We start from the raw sequence: 25198 nt of genomic DNA, 5'->3' as shown, positions 1-25198 counted from the left end.
GCTGCTAAACTGTTATCCGAAGAATCGCTATTCATGCCTGAGAGATAATCGTACAAGTGTGTTGTAAATGCGCGACCAGAGAGATGCGGAAACGCGATTGGTCCCGTTGCGTGAATCCACGAGGAAAGCCCGATAAGGTCATTTCGAGATGATGTCTCAAAGAGAGAGAGAAAGAAGGAGAAAGGGACAATGATTGTCTGAATCGGAAAAAGTGTAGGAGGAAAAGGGTGCGCCCTGCGGGTCCTGCCCGAGCGGATATTATTACTCCGAGAGAGACTCCGTTCCGCCACGTACGTGCAGCGACATTTACACGATGACGACGACGACAAGGACGACGAAGATTACCCACTTTTCTACGACCGCACGTCCCCTCGAACCTCGTTATTTCAAGAATGCGAGTTACTTTGGAAGAGATCGTATAAAGAGATCGCTGTCTCGTTACCGATTACTCGAAAGGTCGCGCGGAATCTTGCGCTTCTTATTCTGGGAGGGCCGCTTCTTATTCGAGAAGAGCCGAATATAATAAAAAAAAACGAGCGCGCAGAAAGTAATGAAAAATTGTAATTGAAAATTACGATGTAACGTGACATAACTTTGAATTACTACCCGCCGGCAAAAATGCATTAATTCATGATTTGCAGCCGGAACAAGCTTCAAATTCGTTGGATTTATTATGCATTAATATTATGAAAGTTCCGATAGCAATTATTATAATTACTTCGACTGTACTTTAATCCTGTACGGAGGTGATATTGTTATAGAAAATAATTTGCTTGATTAATATTTAGTTCGCATCGTTTATTTAAACTTTATGGTAGCAAGTGTATGTGTACGCGCATTAAAGTATCATTTAAATAATATTTATGATATTTAATGTAAACTTTAATATTAAAAATGCTTTTTTAGTCTGTAGCAATTTAAATATTTAATACGATTAGTTTCATCGAGCAGATTTAAATAGCAAATAAACATGTTTTTTTGAAACTAAATGTTAATACGTACGATTTGAAATTCATATCCGAAATAGTTAAACTTCAGTTGCGGTTTGAATTTTCGATAGAATCATATCATCAACTAGTGAATTCGAACCGTCAAAACTATATTCAAATTTAATCTGACCATTTACAAGATTACGATCATACTATTCGATCATACGATTCAATGCAGGAGCTTATTGTTCCTCGATAGAATCATGGCGAAATAAAATTTAGCCTCTACCGTTGCATCAAAATACAGAAAGTTTCGATCCCATTTGAAAGTACAGAGCAAAATTCCTTCATCGTTCTCTCTCTCTCTCTCTCTCTCTCTCGTCTATCTCGTCTATTCTCCATTTTCCCTCGACTATCGCTGACGCCCCATTCTCGTTTCAACCACCCGAGTTCTCTTGCGAGAAGCAGAATCAACGTAGTTCCACATAACACCGCGAAAGTCGAAAGGCAGGAGAAAAAGAAGAATGATTTCCGGGCGAGTATCTAACCGGAAATACTCGACGACGAAAGATCTAAGATTCGCGAAGGGATTCGCGGAAGGATGAATAATAACGTTTGAAATTCGAGACGCGGAATAAAACGATGTCGCGGATGAAAGGCGCGTCGTCAAAAAAGAGAGGCAGGCGTTTCTGACGAATGTCGAAGGGGGGAAGGGGGAAAGTTGAGGAAGGCTAGGGATAGATAGGATCCTACAGGAAGGGAGGGACGTATCGCGTGTATAGTCAATCGACGGCAAAGCAAAAGAATGCAAGTGGGAAGGAAGGAAAGAAGGAAAGCTCCTAGGCTCTGTTCAATAAAATGGAATATCTAATAAGGGACAAATGCAGTCAAGGAAAGAATGGAGGGCGCGGGCAAAGAAGGCGGATAGTTCGTTCGGTTGAGCGCGAGAAGAGAGACGTGAGTTCGAGGCCTCCGTTTCGTTCCTTCCTCTTATCCTTCTTCTTGAGAAAGAAAGGCTGATCCCCGCGAAGGAGTCAGAGATGGTCCGACGTATAAAACGACGACCTTTGAATGAGGAGAAAGGAAGAAGGTGGAATATGCAAATTCACAGAGTCGGAAATAAAGGCGCGATATCGCGGAGCGTAAAGAGCAGGGGAAGAGCGATTTTTGTCGGGAATCTATTTGTGGCATTTTTATATAACATTTTTCACAATTTTTTTATCCCGCATTTCGATCAATCATCTCTCGTGTCGCGAGTGCTATTCTCTCTTAATCGTGCTGATGAAACGATCGAAAATATTTTATAGTGTTTCCATTTAATCGCAATTTTATTTTGATCGGTACGTTGTACCTTCCATTGATAAATCACGATTATATATGTTATATAGCAACAAGAGCGTAATCTTGCTTCGATCAACATAGTAAAGCGAGACTCGAGTCTCTCCATGTCAGCCTCATTTCAATTTACATATGCATCAGCGAGTGTCATTATCCTATCATTCTTAAGAATCGGATTGAGATTTAAACCGAGTGATTTACAAATATGTAAATACAAAACTTATCATAGAAGCGCGTTTCATAATCAACATTTCCGTCTTTTGCATTCGTCATTCTTCCTGATTTAAAATTACAATAGACAGTTTCTTTACAAATGCATGTTATTTTAGAGAATTATATTAATAAAATTAATATTAAATTATAAAACTATTTATATATTTTTCTCTCTTGTATCACTTTTAAATAATTCGAGAGTAATAGATATCGTTACATAATATTGATTTAATGCATTTTTATTAACTTTAAACATAGCGGTATCAAATTACTTCGCAAAAGAACTCGCAATATATACATTCTATAGATATTTATAAAATATATTAAATTTTTATTAACAATTTAGGTTAATTGTTGCTTTTTATTTAGCTCGCCAAGTCAATCCATTTATATTTGAGCGTTAAATTTCGCGTGAATCTACAGCGCGCATAAAAGATAATTTATCCGAGATCGAAATGTAAGCGAATCGCAAGATAATAATCGCGCACGAACAAATACAAACGCTTCGCCGGAAACGATCGATGAGCATCGAGGCGAACTCGCTTAAGGAAGGTGTCGAAGATTTAAGTTGTCTCGGATGATCCCGGACGAAACGTAGAAGGAAATTTCGAATAGGGTGCGACATCCCTCGCTCACAATCAGTTGTAAGGCTGGCGTTATCGCGGGAGAAAGAGACGAGGCCGGAGGGGTCGGGAACGGCACGGAATAAAACCTCTTCAGAGAGGCGCGTGTATAAGATGGATAGCTCGAGCTTCGGAAAAGGGTGCATCGGGGTGTGGGCGCCCGACGGCTCTCGTTTCTCGTCGTGTTTCGTATGTGTTCGCCTTGCCGGATTCGAAGGATGTTGGAACGTTATCGATGACGTAAAGCGAGGCTCGCAGGGCGCCCTCGGAAACAGCGCGAGAGTTCTTGGAAATTACGGAGAAGGAAAGGAAACAAGAGAAAAAAGATCTATATGTTCCCTTTCAATTTCTTAAATTTATACTTTGTAACATGAAACCGTCTGCAATGTCTTTATAAATTTTACAAGAGTTTAAATTTATAGAGATCCTTTTTAAATAAAAATAAAAATAAAAAATTGTTGGCGATGAAACATTTTTATTCGTTCATTTATTTATTACGATTATCACGTCGATTCAGCGTACAATGCCATTGTAACGAAAATCTTCACATACATAAGGCTGTCATGAAATACATCACACGTGGCTCGCTTTTGTATCTTAACGAGCCGCCTGATGTATCTCTCCCTTCTTCCACGATGTTATCCTTACGAAGAAGGATAGCGCTCGTGTTTATCGCGTGATTAGATCGTCAGGATCGGATTCTCAATCGAGAAGAATTTATTTCTCGTGGATCTCATCCACCGATAGCATCCTTTGAAACGAGAAAGGGCGCGATTACTTCGACTCGAATTTTACGTGAAAGGATTTATGATATTCCGCGGAGATTAATTATACCTTGCTTTTCTCTGCCTCTATTATATGACACTATATATATTTATTACTCTATTTACTGGTAAATTCCTTCAATTTTCATTTAAATAAATATATTATGTAGTAAAATTTTAAAAATAAAATGTATTTTTAATAATTATCATAGACGCAGGAATAATATAATTTAAATATAATAATATATATTATATAAATTAAATATAATTTAATATAAGTTAAATTTTATATTGCTTAGATTTATATGGTAATTATACGATAATTATATGATAATTACATGCAAAAAATGCAGACATGAATAATGTAAAAATAATTAACTAAATTAATAAACCATTTATTGTATGCGGAAAATGAAATATATTTCATTTTCATTGTATTTCAAAAGTTTTTGTTAAACAAGCGCTTTTAAATAACATTTAATTTTCAACTCGTTCAATTCTGTGAATATATTTAACGGATGTTACTTCCACTGTTTTTCGGCCAGACCGAGTCACGACTACGAATGTCTGCGGAATTAGGGTTAACAGGTCAGAATAAGAAGAAAAAGGAAGGGTCCTCGGTTATTTTATTTACCGGTCACGATCTTTTCCATGTACTACCTCAGTCAGTAAATCCGCCATCGCGTATGACATCCTAGATCCGCGAAATTAAAGTTCTTCGAAAAACGCCCGTAATTACGGAGTTTCGAGAAAGGAAAAACGAACGTCATTAACCGTACTTAAATTTCGTCATCGAAGTAATAAACGATATGCATGATATGGAGCTTTAAAAATTTTTCACTCGTCTATTAATTTAACGCGACGTGTCTTTGGACGGATGCAATGTTAATGAATAATTAAGACGAAATGACCTGTTCTTACAAGGCAAATTATATCGACGCGGAAAATCTTTCTTCCCGAACCGAATGATTGTTCTTCCCCGTCTTCGTTCTCTGCTCCCCCTCCCCCTCTTTCAATCACTGAATAGCTTCCCTTTCATAAAGCCGCGTGGCTAAACAAAAGATGTAACACCCATTAATTCTCTTAACGCGGGGTTTACCACGAATAATATGATAAAACTTTCACTTTGCACAAAAGCAAGACTCATTGTCTGACATTCCACGAATTAGCGAACGCGTGTTTGCTTTGAATTCCGGACGAATTCGATGCTCTTTATCTTCGTAGAGAGAATTGCGCTAATAATATCTGCGTGTATTTCTGAAAGCACCTATTTTTACCCGAAATATTTTGCTAGACGCATCGATAATATTTTGATTAAATAACATTGACAAAACGCGGTGGCTGTATTAAGAATTTTTATTTGCAATGAATATGGATAACTTGAATGGAAATATTGTTTGCGGAAAAATGCTGCGGCAACGGGAGGTTCGTAGGCGATCAATTGCCATTTGTACACCAATGTAATCGTGCAAACAAGAATGATATTTGATCCAGTCTTTCGAATAAAAACTAACTGAAAGCAACGATAACAGTAACGTAATACGAGGCGCATGTTGAAATACACGATTGCTACAACATGCCGCAACGTTAACTCTTCAAAAACATAAATATCTGTGCAATTTATCACAAAAAAAACAAAATGGTCCAAATGCGCGAAATGCGTTTTACACAAGTTCTTTTCGCGGAAATTATTATATTTAAAATGGCGACAAAATTATTCTTCATATTTTAAGCTTTATCGCTTTTTATAGAACAAAATATTTACCTCGCACACCTCGCGATATGGAGATGTTTCGTGTAATGTTTATTTTCTACAAATTCTCTTTAAAAAATTTTTTAAGCTTCTTTTACTCGACAAAACAACTTGTAATGGACCATTTGTGCAAGAAATTTATTTACTCACCGATTTATAAATCACCATGCGTGTGGGATGCGCTCGCCAAAGCCGCTTCCTCATCATTATTTCCAATGTACTCCAATGTACTTCAAATATGCACTCAACACTCGCGTGAATATGAATCGGAATAAAAAAAACGGCTTGTTACGATGGCGCTAATCAACACGATATAACAAACACCCATTGCGTCTACAACACACTTCCGATTTTTGGACAGACGCGAAATAATACACTTAGAACATTTATAATAAATACTGCTTAAAACATGACACACGAGACACTCGCCGTCCGCCATTTGTAGATGATGCACTAGCACTCGACATACGTCACACGCGAATAAACGCGAATAAACGCGCAGACTACTTCACACGAGACGAAATATAGCAAACTGCGTATTGAAGCAATCGTCGTTCACGTTAATCGCTCGTCATTCATACATCCGAAAGACCGCTCGGCACTCTTGGTACTGACGCGAAAGGACATTGCGAACGTAAACAACGCGTGAAACACGCACGGCGATCGGCGCGCGCCGCCAGCCTGTTTGTTGTCAACAGTCGCGGTCGACTAGACAGGTCGAGGTCGATTACAAATGCTTCGAAGCGCTTGACAAATCAAGCAGGATAAAGGAAGCTCGGCTCCTTTTATCTCGATTGATCAATTGAACGCTCTCAGGCATTCGCGGTGCGTCTGGTCGATCGCAGCTCGCGTTATACGCGACGCGTATTAACCGACAAGTCTTTATACACGGTGACTTTGTAGCCATGCGCGGTCGAGTCAATTCGCGAGACGAGAATGAGACCGTGTGTACAATTGTTTGATTAGTCACTCGAAAAATCATCTCGATACTCTCGATATTTACTACGGAATACGAAAAGTAAGACGTTTAGAATTAGTAAATAATGCGTAAAAAACGAGTCGCATACCTGCCATTTTTGCCGATTACGCAAGTAATGTACACCAACCTATGAAAAAATTTCGTACGCAGGGCGGCCACTACACAGTCATAAGTCCCGAAAGAGTTGAATCGGTACAACGAGTACTCGCCCTGTGATTGGTCGAGCAAGCGCCTTGGGCATCGTAGCGTCAAGATGAATGCAAATCATACACAGACATGCGGATGAACTTGCGAGATAAAATATACGACATCCTATATATTAAATATTCGATTAATTTCTGTATGCATATACATTATGCATCTATGCAAATTGTCTGCAGTCTTTAGTTTAGACGCGAAACAACATATTTAGAGCGAATAACACGTATACAATGAGTTTGTTCGCCGAATATTACACATATATAACTGGAGCATGCGAACCGACATAAATTTGACACTTTATGGCTGTTCATTTTGACGCGAAAAGTGCTGGCGCTTGATTGACCAATCGGAGCAAAGGTTTCTTTCTTCCGATTGGTCGATCAAATGTTTTCAGTACTAATGATATGTAGTGGTTGTATACAAGATTTTCCACAGGTAGTACATCAGTAGTTGCGCGCGTGAAGACATGGCGGATGATTTACGCGGATCGTTGCGTCTTACTCGATATTTACTAATTCTAAGTGTCTTATTTCGCGTTCCAAGTATCGGGAGTGTCGAAAGTGATCCTCCGAGTGTGGAATGATTAATGAAGTGATTAATTATTGCTCATCGATTAATTATTGTTCAATTTCGTACATTTCGTTTCACAAACTAGGTCGCGTATATCGTGAAGTTCTCGCGCAATGTTTATACTTTCTCCTTCGGTTCGTATACGACACAAGTGTATCAACAAATGGCGCCGGCGAACGCGCGAATCATCGTGTGTTTTACGCGTTATATTTACTCGTATTTTTATATCATAAGTCGTTCATAGTGAGTGTCGGAATGAAGTGATATACGTGTGATTGTGTCATCATGGGGATCATTTATACTCCGTCGATTGACTCGTGTGGAATGTACGACGATGGAATGTTTGGAGCCATCAAAAAAAAAGGCAACAGCGGCGATCGGTGAGTAAATTCCATCACTGTATTTGTGTTATTGAATATTTCCTATTTTGCTTTCTTATCAAGTTTATCCGAACCATTGCTCGGCTGGCAAATTGAATTCGGTACAACACGCAAATATATCGTGCTTTTTATGAAAATCATACATTTTGTGCGTGCTTCGAGCAACGGTACACAAATTCAATAGCGAAAGTGTCACTCCCTACGCGAGACTGTCTCGCTCTTTTGTCTCCGAATACGCGATCATCCATCATGTCAGAATGTCTTTCAGCATTTAATCCCGCGAATACATTCGTGCATTATGATTTCGCTCCTCGCGACTTTTTCGCTTTTCGCAATCTTTCACGTTATATCGCGCGGAGAGATGATTCTGTGTCAGCGCCTGTAGTAATAACGCGAGGAAAATCGGTAAAAGAATGAGGGACGGGCGAGACGGAATAAGATGGAACGCGCGCGCGACGCGGCTTCGGGAGGAAAACATTGCGTCGCTCGAGACGATGACGGACGGATATTTCGTCGAGGCTCTCGACAAGTTTTCCGCAATCGGTTCGTTTGATGCGGATTCGTCGTCCACGTCTCCATCCACCTGCGTCCAAATCGAAGGCTTTCGCCAAAGTTGTGACATTCCGCGAAGAAGACGCGGAAAAGACAGAGAAAATGTAAAGAACGAAGGAATATGCAAGACGGAAAGAGGCAAAGAGAGAGAGAGAGAGACTTGGAGAAGATGGTTAGGTAGAAAGGAGAGGGAAGGAGGGGAGGATGAGAACGTCTCGCTGCGTAAGTCGGAGAAAACGGAAAGATTGCTGTGTGAAGAAAATTGAGCGAATTCGAATGTTTACCACGACTCGTACTGAACCAAGAACCGCGCGTTTTTTTTTCTCCCAGCATTGACGAACCAATCTGTCTGTCAACTTGTTCAGGAATTAGCTTTCGACTTGCTCAAAAATAATATTAATTAAAAACTTGCCACTTCTCTGTCTCTGTAGACGATCGTAGACTTGTGTCATCGGTACGTACTTAGATTAGCATATTGTGAGAGAAATTTGAAATTCGAATGTTCTTGCTTCCGGATAGAATCAATAGACGTAAATTTTTTTTATGCGACTTTATGCGAAATATATTGGAAAAATTGAAAAAAATGCTACTCGTGAATAATCACAGGAAAAATAAAATCAGAAAAAATATAGTACAATAATGGAGGGAGATCTTGCGATCCTTTAACATATTATATTCTATTTATATTTTCATTCTTTAAATGCTTCATATTTCTTTCGTATTAGCAAATTATAAATACGGTGCGGTATTCTTTTTAACGAGAGAGCTCGCCGTGAATTCACCGCGGTTTAGTCAGTCCCGGCGTTTCGTTTCAAGAGCGACCGCTAATATTTGCTTGTCTCCGAGACGAAAGCCGTGAAGAGCGGCTCTAGCGACCGGAAGATAGTTGGCATGCGTGCGCGACGAGCGGAAGAGAGTGGAAAGAGCTCGGGGTTACTTCGTCGGAATACCAAATACCCATTTTACCTCGCCTGACTACCCTCGAATCGGACCACTACTTGCGCGGGACTTCCTAAACTTTTCAGAGAAGCGAGATTCTCTCTCTCTCGAAAAAAGTCAATCTTAATTTTATCTCTTCTACCTAACTGATCTTTCGTTAACTAACAGATCATTTTCTGTCATCTTGCAATACTTTCTGAATTTTCACGGTCCCTATTATCGAATATTAATATATTGCGTTAGTTAACAAATTGAAAAATAATAAGAGATCTACAAAATCGATGATAAATGATTATTGACGTGACTGTCGAAGTACAAATCTTCGGGTCATAGACGTTAAACCGATGTGCGTGCTCAGCACACGTATATGCATGGAGACGTATGGGTGACCACTGTAGTATATTCTGGAAGTGGATGAAGGAAGGCGAGGATGCATCTTGCGTGAGTTAGGGTTGACCGAGCTGAATAATGCATTGAGTTGCCTCCATCCTAGCCTCTATATTCCCGACGCCGTTGCACGCGTTACTTGGTATACGGCCGTTATATATGTCTTGTCTTTGCTGTTTAGTAATTTGGTATATGCGCTTGTTACCACACGCAGACTCACATATTTGCCATCGAATTTACAGTACGAGTTTGGCATCATTATTATATCTATGGTATTATTACTGCAGATTTGCAAATTATATTTTTAGATGTCGTAAATTTTTATTTGTATTTATACAAAAAAAATGTTAAATTTTATTTTTATTTAATATTATTAATTTAGGATGAATAGTTGAGGTTAAATCAATTTGTAAAAATGATTATATACTGTAATATTTAACTCACCGTGATATTTGTAGAAATGTAAAATGCACTCACCTGCAACAAAAGAAGGATAATTTTTATTAATACTTGTCACAAAGTTATTTATATAAAAATTGATTACAATATAAAATTATATTTATGTTTGCTATCTACGGATGTATTATATATTATGGATGTAAATATATATAAAAAATATCGTTAAATGTAATATTCTTTTTTAGGAGATTAATTAGGAAATTTTTGCAATTTTAAAAATTTAGGAAACTGTATATATAATTTAACAATATATAATATATAACATATTGTTGAATCTCATATAATTATTATTAAATTGTTTATTATCAGAATATTCGAGTATTCAAATTTTATTAGAACCAAAAAATTTTTTATGCAATTATTTACATTTATGATTTTACAAATTATTAATTATACTTGTACAGGATGGCCACATAATTTACAACTTAATATTTCGGAAATTATGTCACGGATTTTAAAGATTTGAGTCTTGAATTGCATGGATTGCATAGATTGAAAAGCTTTCAAATTTGAATGGAAGTTGGTCTTCCAATTCTAATTAGTGGGTGGGACGGAGAGCAACTTTAAAATTTTTAATGGAAACCCCCTGTGAAATTTTTGAGTTCTATCTTGATAAAAAGAACTCGGTTTTATCTGAAATGAATTTATTAATTCGGATAAATGTTTCCAAGGACATTTATATAATAACATATATAATAACATAATAAATTATATAATAACATAAATTATATAAGTCACAGTAAAATATTGTAATTTTGATTTTGCGTGTGATTCGTGATCTTTTTATATAGTTATAAGTGAAAATTTCACATCATCATATTTTTTAACAAAAATATATTTCAGAGAACTAAGTTGTTTGCTAACATAGAATTCGCAAATGTAATATTATATAGAGTTCCTATTTAAAATTTTAAAATTATCTTGCGTGCCAGTCACGCAACCGGGCCTAACTTTCATTTAAATTTAAAGGCTTTTCATTTAAATTTAAAAGATCAAACCTATACAATTCAAAACATAAACCTTTAAAATCGATGACATAATTTCCAAAATATCAAGTTATAAAGAGTGGGCTATTCTATATAATAAAAGTAACAAAAAATTAATTATCATACCTGGATATAACATTAATAATATAAATAGTACGCATGATTAACTTAATATCGATTAATAATATTAAGTTTTTATAGTTGTTAGCTTCTATTGTATTGTATGCTATATTAAACTAATTAGAAATTAATACGATATTTATTAATGCAAACCATTTCAAGTTACTTTTATTATACATATGTTAATACATTTCAATAAATAAAAACTTGTCATCTAAATTAATTAATTATTACTATTACGTATATTTCCATAATATAACAGAAAGTCAATATTATTTTTTATTTAATTTTCTTGAATTGATTCATAAAATTATCTTGCATTATATGTTGCAAACGCAAAAGAACAAAGAATTGCTTATCAAAAATATCATTTCTTCTGTTTAATAAGAAAATTATGTAAATTGTTGTAACTGTATAAAACAAAACGATAGTGTTATTATTGGTGATTATTTGCTATAGCATTATCTTAAACATCTGTTTCGGAATCCGTGCCATCAGAAAATTTTTGACCCTGAATTGGTTCAGTATCTGTATACGAAATGATTAAAAATAATAAAAATTGTTGAAATAGTCTCAACATTAAAATGCTACAATCACTGTTCGATTAGATCTTATAATTGTTATTATTAAGTCATTTGTTATCAAAAAATATCAAATCTTCAAATGTTATATGAACTGAAAATTTTTTCGTATGCGATTATTTACATATAAAATTTTGTAAATTGTCGATTATATTTATATAAATGCAAAAAATTGATTCGTTATATATAGTTATAAATAAGTTTAATATATAATTGAGGCTTATTGAAAAATTTATAAGATAAATTTACCTTGTTATCCCCGTTATTCATTTCTTTCCATGCTGCGCTTATATATTTGGATTACATTCAGCATAAAATTTGACCAAATTTTCTTATCTATTTCCGCGTTATCATGAACGTATCCTTGACTTGATTCACCATCTAGCATTCAAAATAATTGAAAAAATAAATGGTTTTTTAGTATCAACGAACATTGTTTTATAAATCACATTATTTAATTAAATCATGAAATTGCTATAATTAAATCACTTATTATCCGAATATCAGAATATATTTAGATCTGTATATATAACTTAAATACAAATTTTTTCTTATATATGTATTATCGAACCGTATGATTTCGCAAACTATATCAATCATAATTAAATAATAGGCTTAAGAAAATTAATTATTATATCTGCATATAGTATTAGCTTTAATTAAAATCTTTATAATGTATACAGTTGTCAAACATCTGATTTTGTAAATTAATATTGTATACATATATGTAAAAGTATATATTAAAAAAAAAGGAATATACATAAATTTATTTTTCTTACCTTGCTGTTTTCTAATTTTATCTTTATGAATGTTATTTAAATGGCGTGTAATATTTGAACTGTTACAAGTCACCCTTAAATAGCTATCACAAATGCTGCACTTTGCAGCTATTATATTGTTTTCTAGTGCGAAATACTGCCATACCCAATCTTTTTTCGAATTTTCAATGTAATTTTCAATGTAAAATGTTGGGTGGCAATTTATTACATGATTTTCAAAATTTTGCGTAGGAATAATAATTTTATAACTTGAAGTACAAAATTTGCATTGTGTTTCATTGTTTTTTAACGTGCAATATTTTACCCACCAATAATTTTGTTTCTTGCATCCTTGCGCTTTAAGATCATATTAATACAACTATTATTCAATATTTAAATAATGCGTATATATAAATCCATTCAGATCTCCGAATATTACATCGATCAAAAAATTTTCTTGTACGCAATTACTTAAATGTATGACTTTACAACTTATATTAATATATTGTAATAATATGTTATATAACAATCAGAATATTATAACAATTTAATAATAGTTATAATTGAAAATAATTTAAATATTTATAAAAATACTTTGTTTGTCTTTACCTGTGTCAGTATTTATTTCTAGTCTAGATTTATGTTTTCTTGAATGTGACAAGAGTAGGTGAGGTAATTCTATATTCGTAATTACAAAGCTTGCACTGCGCTATGTCCTTTTCGAGTGCGATATATTGATTGAACCAATTACTTTTGAGATGGAAAATCTTGTTATGTTTAGTTAGCATATGTTTGTATAAATATGTTTTGTCTATGGAATAATTTGTTTAACTTTTTTCACAAAATTTGCAATTTGCTATTCCATTTGTTCCAAATGTCCAATTTTCCATGTTTGCGCGTTAATATTATATTTATACTTTATATATTACCAGGATATTGTACTAAATATAAGAAGATAACTGGTTCTCCGAGATTTATTCGTGGAAATTTTAACCGACAATAAAGGTCGTGACAAGAGATATGATTCTCTACAGGAATATAAATATTGATATATAGTTTAAATCTGACTAATGTCTCGTATTGCTTTGTATCGTACCTATTTTTACCAAATATCGACACAAAATAAAATAAGAAGAAAAATAAAATCAGTTGAAGATTAAAAATTAATATTATGTGTCAAAGGCACGTTTTTGTTTTTGACTTTGACTTAAAATCTAACTAAATTCTTTTAAACTTAAATTTAATATTTTAACAAGTTATATATATGTAAGAGAATATTTTTTTTGACGATTCAAACGTTAATCCATAAAATTAATTCTCAGATAAAAAATATACTCCCGTTACTCTTTTCATTAATTAATAACATAATTTCTTCCATGTCTAATAGAAATATTTTGTGCATGTATTTAATTAATGCTACATGAAATAAGTATATTACATTATTTTTTAAATTATATTAGCATTAATAAAATTATACATCATATTGATACATAGTTTAAATTTGACTAATAACAATCTCGTGTTGTTTTTTATTTGTAGTGTATGACCATATCTTTAAATTTATAGTACAATTAGATATGCGCGCTAGCCGCATATAATATACTAATAAATAAATATTAAAAATCAATATTCGAACGACTTTTTTTAGTTTGTCATGTATTGTATGATTCATATAACTTGTTACATATCTAACTGAAACTCAATTTCTAATCAGATTTTTTCAAGTTAAATATCATATCTGCTAAAATGTATTTTCTAATGAGTCGGACGTAAATATAGATAAACAATTTTGAAATAAATTATAATTATGTCGTGATTTTGATTACTAATCAGCAATATATTTTTTTTACAATGAAGAAAAAAGTACGCATGATTAACTTAACAACGGTTAATGATATTAAGTTTTTATAGTTGTTAGCCTTTACTGTATTGTATGCTATATTAAACTAATTAGAAATTAATACGATATTTATTAATGCAAACCATTTCAAGTTACTTTTATTATACATACGTTAATACATTTCAATAAATAAAAACTTGTCATCTAAATTAATTAATTATTACCACTACAGTATATTTCCATAATATAATAGAAAGTCAATATTATTTTTTATTTAATTTTCTTAAGTTAATTTTATTTAATTTTTAAAATTACTCTCTGTTTTTTATGTTGCAAATGCAAAACAAAGAACTACTTATTAAAAGTATCATTTCTTCCGTTTAATAAGAAAATTGTGTAAATTGTTGTAACTGTATAAAACAAAACGATAGTGTTATTATTGGTGATTATTTGCTATAGCATTATCTTCAACATCTGTTTCGGAATCCGTGCCATCAGAAAATTTTTGCCCTTGAATTGGTTCGACATCTGTATACGAAATGATTAAAAATAATAAAAATTGTTGAAATAGTCTCAACATTAAAATGCCACAATCACTGTTCGATTAGATCTTATAATTGTTATTATTAAGTCACTTATTATCAAAAAATATCAAATCTTCAAATGTTAGATGAACTGAAAATTTTTTCGTATGCGATTATTTACATATAAAATTTTGTAAATTGTCGATTATATTTATATAAATGCAAAAAATTGATTTGTTATATATAGTTATAAATAAGTTTAGCATATAATTGAAGCTTATTGAAAAATTTATAAGATAAATTTACCTTGTTATCCCCGTTTTTCGTTTTCTTTCATGCTGCGTTTATATATTTGGACTGCGTTCAGCATAAAATTTGACAAAATTTTCTGATCTATTTCCGCGCTATCATGAACGTATCCTTGACTTGATTCACCATCTAGCATTCAAAATAATTCAAAAAATAAATGGTCTTTTAGTATCAACGAACATTGTTTTATAAATCACATTATTTAATTAAATCATGAAATTGCTATAATTAAATCACTTATTATCCGAATATCAGAATATATTTAGATCTGTATATAAAACTTAAATACAAATTTTTTCTTATATATGTATTATCGAACCGTATGATTTCGCAAACTATATCAATTATAATTAAATAATAGGCTTAAGAAAATTAATTATTATACCTTCATATAGTATTAGCTTTAATTAAAATCTTTATAATGTATACAGTTGTCAAACATCTGATTTTGTAAATTAACATTGTATACATATATGTAAAAGTATATATTAAAAAAAAGGAATATACATAAATTTATTTTTCTTACCTTGCTGTTTTCTAATTTTATCTTTATGAATGTTATTTAAATGGCGTGTAATATTTGAACTGTTACAAGTCACCCTTAAATAGCTATCACAAATGCTGCACTTTGCAGCTATTATATTGTTTTCTAGTGCGAAATACTGCCATACCCAATTTTTTTTCGAATTTTCAATGTAATTTTCAATGTAAAATGTTGGGTGGCAATTTATTACATGATTTTCAAAATTTTGCGTAGGAATAATAATTTTATAACTTGAAGTACAAAATTTGCATTGTGTTTCATTGTTTTTTAACGTGCAATATTTTACCCACCAATAATTTTGTTTCTTGCATCTTTGCGCTTTAAGATCATATTAATACAACTATTATTCAACATTTAAATAATGCGTATATATAAATCTATTCAGATCTCCGAATATTACATCGATCAAAAAATTTTCTTGTACGCAATTACTTAAATGTATGACTTTACAACTTATATTAATATATTGTAATAATATGTTATATAACAATCAGAATATTATAACAATTTAATAATAGTTATAATTGAAAATAATTTGAATATTTATAAAAATACTTTGTTTGTCTTTACCTGTGTCAGTATTTATTTCTAGTCTAGATTTATGTTTTCTTGAATGTGATACAAGAGTAGGTGAGGTAATTTTATATTCGCGATTACAAAGCTTGCACTGCGCTATGTTCTTTTCGAGTGCGATATAATGATTGAACCAATTACTTTTGAGATGGAAAGTCTTGTTATGTTCAGTTCGCATATGTTTGTATAAACTTATTTTGTCTATGGAATAATTTGTATAACTTTTTTCACAAAATTTGCAATTTGCTATTCCATTTGTTCCAAATGTCCAATTTTCCATGTTTGCGCGTTAATATTATATTTATACTTTATATTACAGGATTTATTGTACTAAATATAAGAAGATAACTGATTCTCCGAGATGTATTCGTGGAAATTTTAACCGACAATAAAGGTCGTGACAAGAGATATGATTCTCTGCAGGAATATAAATATTGATATATAGTTTAAATCTGACTAATGCCTCGTATTGTTTTCATGTCTATTATATTTCCATAACCATATCTGAAATTTATACTAAATATTAACACAAATAAGAAGAAAAATATAATCAGTTGAAGATTAAAGTTAATATTATGTGCAAGGATTTTGTTTTTTACTTTGATTTAAAATCTAATTGAATTCTTTTTAAACTTAAATTGGGAATCATTTTAACAATCTATGTACGTAAGAGAATGTTCTTTTTAACAGTTCTTACGTTAATCCAGAAAATTAGTTTTCAGATGTAAAAAATACTTGCTGTTTTTATGATTAATTTATTATAACATACTTTTTTCTATATCTAATAAATAACTTTCATGTATATATTAAATTAATTCTAAATGAAATAAGTATATTATATTATTTTTTAATGATATTAGTGTTAAAATTACGTATCAATTGTACTGTTTCTAGCCTACAATTAATTACGTATCACATATGAATAAATTTGAAGGAATAAAAACTTAATATTTTTTTTAATTAATATATTTTTACAATAATATGACACAATTTGATAAATTATTTCTATATGAAATCTATAATGATAATTTTATATTAGGTAAGATATATATGTAGAATTAGACGAATTTTTTCATTTATGAAAAAAATTTGGCCACGGTCAACTAATATTCGCATCTTTTCTGTTCGTCAGAATCAAACAACTTTTATTTAAAATTTTTTTCCAAAACGCCGTGTTTTCAAATTATTACAGCGTGACTGTTAAAGTGGAACACCCAGTATATGTAGAGAAGATTGTGTATTTTATCAAACAAAAAAATTTGGAACGTTTTACAAACAATAAAGACCACTTGAATGGGTCTGAAAAAAAAAAATTTGCATGTAAACATTTGTACATGGAATTTGCTCTTGTTTAAAGCATCTCTCTTTTTTATTCTTGGAAACTTTTACGATACGCGATGTCAGACACTTTCGTTTTCGTTCTTCAGTGCTCTGAAATTTTCTTATTCGCAGCGATACGATACGCATTGTACCTTTATATTTACATTTAAAAAGTAATGAAACGCTATTGAAAGATATCGCATAAATTTACGAAGAAAGCTGTAAGAGAAACTAATATATATTCCAAGCTTTTCGGTGGAAACGCACGCGCGTAAGATTATTTCATTGAGCGTTATTGTATATTACTACTATAAAGCACTTTTTTTACTGCCATGTACCGTGAAAAAAACTGTATTTTCACTAGTGAACGCGGCGGTCGTTCGAAAAAAATTACGCTGAAGTCCGAGAGTGGGTATATAGGATAATCATATTTTTTTATATCTCCGCATCAAGGGAAGAAATGGTGCAGTTTTAAACAATACTGCTGCTATTTCGCTTGCAAAAATTCTATCTGATCGCGCAGTTGATCTACAGATAAATTGCAGAAAAAAACGCACATGTATTATATATATAAATTTTTAGGAAAAGACGTTTACATTTATATGTGATATTACATGTATTATATTTTGGAAATTTATAATCAATGTAGACCAGATTCCGCCAGATTCACATAATTTATACGATTTATATATAAATATATAATGAGATATATAAATCTATAAAATTAACTTAATAGAAATTATCAACTTTAACAATTGATTATTGGCTCATTTAAATTTTTTTATTAATAAATTTAAAAGTGTTTTATAAAGATTCTTGTCGATAATCTATCAATTTATATGGCGAACAGTTGTTGCGCGATAAAATCGAAATTCAGCACAAAGGTAATGGAGATGTAACTGTACCGTTTTATCGCAAGCCAACACAAATTTCGTCGGATAGCCAAATGGCTCACGTTGTGCCTGCGGATATCTAACTGGGTTCACAGTGGTTTCGCAGAGTATCCTCCTAACTACACTCGTTACTTTGCGCTTAAGATTCCCGTTAGAAACGCGTCCAGTTGAGATTAGAACCATTGCGGTTCAATTACGCCCAGCACGAGCTTATCTCGGCAGGTGGATTTCGTCTCGCAGGCAGCTTGCGTAAAGTTCCGCGGATACGGCGACCGTGTTCTTCCGGTACGCGTGGAAATCTCGCGAATTCTAAAATTTCTCCCGAATGTAATATTTCAGCGCCGCATTAAACTGAATTATATCTCTCTTTCTCTCTCTCTCTCTCTCTCTCTCTCTCTCTCTCTCTCTCACTCTCGCTTTGTTAAAGCAGAAATTCGATACGCATTCGACGGACGGGAGGCGACGGCCAGACGTTGAGAGTTGAAATTTCGTTATTATGATTGGTTCATCCGATCTCCTTTCAGGAGAAATATAATTCTACGATACTGGAGAAGGCGACGGGGACCGCCTCGGATTAAAGGCGAGAATATATTCAGTTTAAGCTTCTCAGATTCGACTATTAGCCAACAAGAGGGATAATAAGTTGCATTTTCGCATAATGTCGCGAGCACAGATAAACGCTAATGCATATCACAAAAGTGTATTTGCAACATAATATATTTAATTAAATATACAAAAATAATTATATACATAAATAATTTACAAAAATAATTATATGTACATTATTTATTTATTTATTGCTAGATTCAAAAAACGTGTTACAGACGTTTAATTTCCTCGACATCAATTTTGATTTTTTAACATTATCCCGTAATTAATATTTTACAAATTGCGATTGTTTGATGTGTTAACACTTGAGGAGAAAGAGATGTCATTAAAACTGTAAATTTGATATTTATAAGGTAGAATGTCGAGAGGAGAAATATCCGGGAGGATAGGAAATACAGAATGGGGTGAAAATTTCAGCTTTTATGGAGAGGATGTCAATGTCCTTGCGTCCCTATGCGAGACTACCCCCTCTTTGCGAGTCAAACCAGGCGAGTAATTATTATTAGCGTGGGTGCTAACGAGGCGTCTGTGTTTTGGCGACCGCCAGACCAACCACCCTCGCCTCATCCACGATACAAACCGAGCACGGGAGGGAAAACGCGGTGTAGCAACGGGAAAATAAATTTCACCGACTGTAAATAATCGTCGTAAATTGGGCTACCGCGGACAATAGACGGCCGGGGTAGAAAGCTCCTTTTCCGGGTTGGCTTTAGCGAAAGGAACTATCGTCTCGCTACAACGTACAGTCGGTGGGGGAAGAAAGAGGCTCACGGTTATCAAGGAAATCCCATTATTAATTGTCGTAAGCAGCGATAATTGCCGACAACGGTATCTCGTTTATGTTATACGAGGTTACGCAACGCTGCCGGGCAGGCGTATTTCGTGTTAATTATCGGTAACGACTGCAATTATTCACAGAAAACTCCTTGTAAGGATCCCTCCTGTCGGTCGTTTCCGCGTGTCGTTTAACCCGACTCGCTCCGATTTCCGGCGATATAAACCGAGCGACATAAACTTTCTTATTTTGCGGCAATTTGACGATACTGCGCCCTGTGTAAACCACCGACCGAACTTTTATACGATCTGCAAAGCGTCCATTTACAGCGAGACAAATCTTTGCTCCGAACTGGGGCAAAAGCACACGTTGAACGGCGCTAAATTCTTAGATAAACACGTATATTCTGTTGTTTTATTTCGTCTACATTGATTCTTTTTGTCTATTAAATAATTCTCAAGTGCATAAAAGGACGATCTAGAATATTCGAGATATTCTGTTTATAATGAAAACATTTAAAGAATCGAAATATATACACATATATGTTTATTAAAATATAAATAGAATTTTATCACGAATTATCATATGTTATTAATAACATATTGATATCACACGATAGAATAAAAGCAATTAAATTAATTTATAAACTTAAATTTAAACAGGCCATCAGAGCTAAACGCGGATGGTAGTGCGTAAGTTCAACGAGAATTAAGTTTTCGTTGAAATTTATTTGTGTGCACAGGGCACAAAATTTTCTTGGTACGATACCAAGCAAATTTTAAATAATTCTCAATTCGAGAAATTATTTAATTATTATCCCTCTATTTCCCCCCTGTAGTGTTGTAGGCGAGAAAAATATCGGGCTGAAAGTCGCTGAATCGGGAATCGAACCCGAGTCTTTCGCTTGCCGGGCGACTGCTCTTACCACTGAGCTATTCAGACCCCTCAACTCGATACTTCTCGGTCGCCTACAAATATATATTAAATTAAAGTATAACGCCATCTTCCGCCGGCGTGAATTAAATAACTATAAGAAATTAGGCTCTGTATATTAAAATATAAACTTAAATTTAAACAGGCCATCAGAGCTAAACGCGGATGGTAGTGCGTAAGTTCAACGAGAATTAAGTTTTCGTTGAAATTTATTTGTGTGCACAGGGCACAAAATTTTCTTGGTACGATACCAAGCAAATTTTAAATAATTCTCAATTCGAGAAATTATTTAATTATTATCCCTCTATTTCCCCCCTGTAGTGTTGTAGGCGAGAAAAATATCGGGCTGAAAGTCGCTGGATCGGGAATCGAACCCGAGTCTTTCGCTTGCCGGGCGACTGCTCTTACCACTGAGCTATTCAGACCCCTTAACTCGATACTTCTCGGTCGCCTACAAATATATATTAAATTAAAGTATAACGCCATCTTCCGCCGGCGTGAATTAAATAACTATAAGAAATTAGGCTCTGTATATTAAAATATAAATTTAAATTTAAACAGGCCATCAGAGCTAAACGCGGATGGTAGTGCGTAAGTTCAACGAGAATTAAGTTTTCGTTGAAATTTATTTGTGTGCACAGGGCACAAAATTTTCTTGGTACGATGGCCTGTTTAAATTTAGCTCTGATGGCCTGTTTAAATTTAAGTTTATATTTTAATATACAGAGCCTAATTTCTTATAGTTATTTAATTCACGCCGGCGGAAGATGGCGTTATACTTTAATTTAATATATATTTGTAGGCGACCGAGAAGTATCGAGTTGAGGGGTCTGAATAGCTCAGTGGTAAGAGCAGTCGCCCGGCAAGCGAAAGACTCGGGTTCGATTCCCGATTCAGCGACTTTCAGCCCGATATTTTTCTCGCCTACAACACTACAGGGGGGAAATAGAGGGATAATAATTAAATAATTTCTCGAATTGAGAATTATTTAAAATTTGCTTGGTATCGTACCAAGAAAATTTTGTGCCCTGTGCACACAAATAAATTTCAACGAAAACTTAATTCTCGTTGAACTTACGCACTACCATCCGCGTTTAGCTCTGATGGCCTGTTTAAATTTAAGTTTATATTTTAATATACAGAGCCTAATTTCTTATAGTTAATTAAATTAATTGTTTATCGATATTCAACTATATAAATATATTCACATAATTTTTTCGTTTGATATTTTCTTTTACGTAATACTCTTGTTATCTTAAGACGAAATACTATGACGTACGCTATTGTGTGTGTATGGAATGATACGATTGTAGATATCTGAATATTTAGCAATTTGGCGCACGATCCAAATTTATTCTGTATGCATACAATAAAATCTATACGAGTATTTGGAAACGAATGTTTTTTAGGTCCCCGTGGATATATTAAAATCATCATTGTGTGTTTGCCGTTTGGTTGACTGCGTCTACTTTAATTGCGCGAACGATACACAGGAATGCATACATTCGTTGGTATACGTGATTTCGCGCAGCTATATGAATCCTCCGCTTTGGCTCCGTGCACGTGTACATAAACTCCGGCCAGGTCGGGGCTCAGCCGTGTATATTTTAGCGTCTGTGAATAATCAGCAATCAGCAGTAGCTGCGGCAATGGCGGCGGTAACAAATTGTACATGTACACACACAAACTAGACATGCAAATTCGAGAAGCGAGTCTCGACCTTACCCGAATCCTAGCCTACCGGGCCGTCCCTTTTGATCTAACGAGTCGTGAAATCGCTACGGGGAATCGAGCTATCGCTTTTCGGATGGATTGGATTATCTGTCACGAGTCTGAAACTGTCACGCTATTTCCTTTGGATTAGACAGATTTGGGTGAAACTTTAATTCACTTAAAAAAACTTTCATTAATATATTATTACGGTATTTCGCATGCATTCCTCCTCGTGATTGCAAAAGTGATAAGTCTAAATTATGTAATAAATAAATGTAATAATATTTAATACAATTTTAATGTGTTTAATATATTCGCGTCAGGTATTTTATCTATTGTATAAAATGTAATTAATTGCATGAAAAATTAAATAAGAGTTATCGTTTACACAGAAGCATACTTTTCAGTTTATTTGATCTCGCGTTAAAAATTTGTCTTGTAACTCGGAAACTAGGAATTTTGATTTTCGCGTTTCGATTTTCCGCGACGTCTATTATATATTTTCTTTGGTAAAAACATGAGCTGATGCAAACGTCGTGAGCAAATACGCAGTGAGATGCTAATTCGCAAATTCGCTTCGATAAATCGTTGCAGCGTATTTTCGGTAGAATCTGGTAGAGAGATACACACAGCGCACGATACGGAGAGCAAAAGCCGACGACATAGTACGGGGATATAACGAGGAACGCAAACGTTTGGTTCAGTAAGCCATTCTCGAACGGCAGCTCAAATGACGATATCTAGATTGGCTTTGGAATACTTTGCCAAATGTCGCGTGAAATTTATCAGCTTCATCGAGCTACAAAGACGTTCCGACTGATCGAGATTTACCGATGTCTCTTTATAATATTAAATTATTCTTCTATTAATCTTGATCAAATTTAATTAAAGCTCATTAATTATATATATTGATTACAGGTACAAAATTTTTTAAGTAAAATAAATTTTAGGATTATTTTATACATAAATTTTTATTAATCTTAATAATTTTACATGTGCTTGCTTTCCGATCATTAATTGAAATATATTATAAAATGTAAACATTAAGTAACTTGTTATAATTTATTAAGAAAAAATCAAATATAATACTTGTTTTAAAGCTGACAAAATTTTGTTACGGCTTACTGATTATAAATATATGCTACAAATTCCATATAAAAAGAAATGTGGACACGTCACTGTAAACAAATACCGAATACAATGAGATCGAATCTGTAGATATTTTCTCGACCGCTATCAGATTGACTGCGTAAATGTGTCTATCAGTGTTGCATGTAGCGGAATGAAGTCTCGGCAGTTTGACCAAGGATCTCGTTTCTCATGATGAGAGGTTCACGGCCCAGGTAGATAATTGACAGGCCCGTGCTCTCCGGACCCATCGTCGAGAATAATTGGTGATCCTATCGGGAGACGTCTCGTACACGACTCGTGAACGGGGACGAAACGCGGTTTCTTTCTCCTTGAAGAATGAACCGCGGCTCTTCTCGTAGGTGCCGATCGATGGGGTACCGATCTGATTGCGAGGGTGCGGTCAGTCAAGGAGCTTTGGGAACAGGTTAACGCACGTCACACTGTTTTATATTCATGCTCTTCGTACAGATAAGACGATCCGCTTTTCGAATCATTTGCATTTATGATCATACAGGTGTGTCGGTGATTCATTTCGACTGGGTCGCGAGAAGGTTTCTCTGTCTGGCTACGTTTCATTATAAATCGCGTATACAGATCGATTAAATGTTACGTTTCAATTACACTTCGATTAAACTAGAATCTATTATTTAAATTTGGAGATTAAATTCTACGGTTATATTTTATAGTACAGATTGCATTTTATCCGTTGATTTGAATTTGTTCGTATAATTCATGTGGGCGTTCCGTTCACAAACACGGAATATGAAATATAGCGGGAATATAGTTTATGCACGTTTCCGAGATATAAAATACGGATTTATAGTCAGTAATTTTCGTATCGGAGTAGCGTGTGCATAATTGAATAAAAGTAGGATACAGAGCGCCGATTCGAAGAAAACACGACAACGGACGGTTTGCGAACCCGAGCTGGAATTTGGGCCATTGTACGCGTTCGAGCATATAATACTGCCTCGGACAATGCTATATCTTTCGGCGAGGGAAGCCGCGGAAAAGATACGACTTCGTCTCGCGTCTCGCGCCGAGTACATTTGATATCGGCATCGATATCCGCTCTTATCGCGCAATAAAAATCGTCTTCGATTTTTCCCGCTCCCGGCTTCCCGCTTCCGTTGTAAGAGGCTACGAGATTTCGAGAAAGGATTATTCCGGCAATCGAGGATATATCTCTCGACGGGAGATACCTTCTCTCGGAATTGCTTCTAGATACACTTTGGACGATTTCCGCTGCCATCCACCGTTATGTAGTCGAGTACAGCCTGCTATCCGCACGCAGCGAATTCCTACGGTTTTACGGTCTCGCGGAAATAAAGATGCGGATTCCGGCCGTAATGCGAACTTTGGATGTACTTCTCGCGCAGCTGCAGCTGCGCGAACTTGCAACGGCGTCTGTAATGTTGTTGGGCCGAGTTATCGCTGCCGCGTCTTAAACACGCGGCTCGTCGGCCGCTGCAATTTTCCGTGGATAAATTGCATTTTGCCCT

General features: G+C 34.1%; 2 protein-coding genes and 2 long non-coding RNA genes across 14 annotated transcripts in view; 1 reads left to right on the top strand and 3 right to left on the bottom strand.

Moving 5' to 3' along the window:
* Ten-m (teneurin transmembrane protein Ten-m) overlaps positions 1-25198 on the bottom strand; it is a 683381-nt gene that overhangs the window by 236550 nt on the left and 421633 nt on the right. Inside the window, exon 1 of one of the 10 annotated variants that reach the window (XM_083097977.1) lies at positions 5771-6107. The exons of the other annotated variants lie outside the window; for them this stretch is intronic. The gene's annotated coding sequence lies outside the window, so the exon portion shown is untranslated. Of the gene's footprint in view, positions 1-5770; positions 6108-25198 lie in introns of those variants that run through there. 10 annotated transcript variants of the gene reach the window in all.
* LOC145970917 (uncharacterized) overlaps positions 7270-25198 on the top strand; it is a 110775-nt gene continuing 92846 nt past the window's right edge. For both annotated transcript variants that reach the window (XR_014438671.1, XM_083097990.1), the window contains exon 1: positions 7270-7750. Coding sequence is in view for 1 of the 2 variants with exons in the window: in XM_083097990.1 (XP_082954116.1) it covers positions 7656-7750 (95 nt within the window). In the remaining variant the exon portion in view is untranslated. The remainder of the gene's footprint in view (positions 7751-25198) is intronic.
* Positions 12030-13496, bottom strand: LOC145969643 (uncharacterized). The gene is made up of 3 exons (XR_014438212.1): positions 13142-13496; positions 12554-12889; positions 12030-12155 (listed from the first exon to the last, which is right to left on the bottom strand). It is a non-coding gene; the product is annotated as an uncharacterized LOC145969643 (long non-coding RNA).
* LOC145970921 (uncharacterized) lies at positions 15247-16677 on the bottom strand. The gene is made up of 3 exons (XR_014438674.1): positions 16320-16677; positions 15732-16067; positions 15247-15334 (listed from the first exon to the last, which is right to left on the bottom strand). It is a non-coding gene; the product is annotated as an uncharacterized LOC145970921 (long non-coding RNA).

This window comes from Camponotus vicinus, unplaced genomic scaffold (genome assembly GCF_025532165.1).
Source record: "Camponotus vicinus isolate PSW18456_S1 unplaced genomic scaffold, iyCamVici1.0 SCAF_4, whole genome shotgun sequence".
In the NCBI taxonomy this organism is placed as follows: Eukaryota; Metazoa; Arthropoda; class Insecta; order Hymenoptera; family Formicidae; genus Camponotus; species Camponotus vicinus.
Note: the sequence above shows the minus strand (reverse complement) of the source record. Positions and strands in the feature narration are given on the sequence as shown.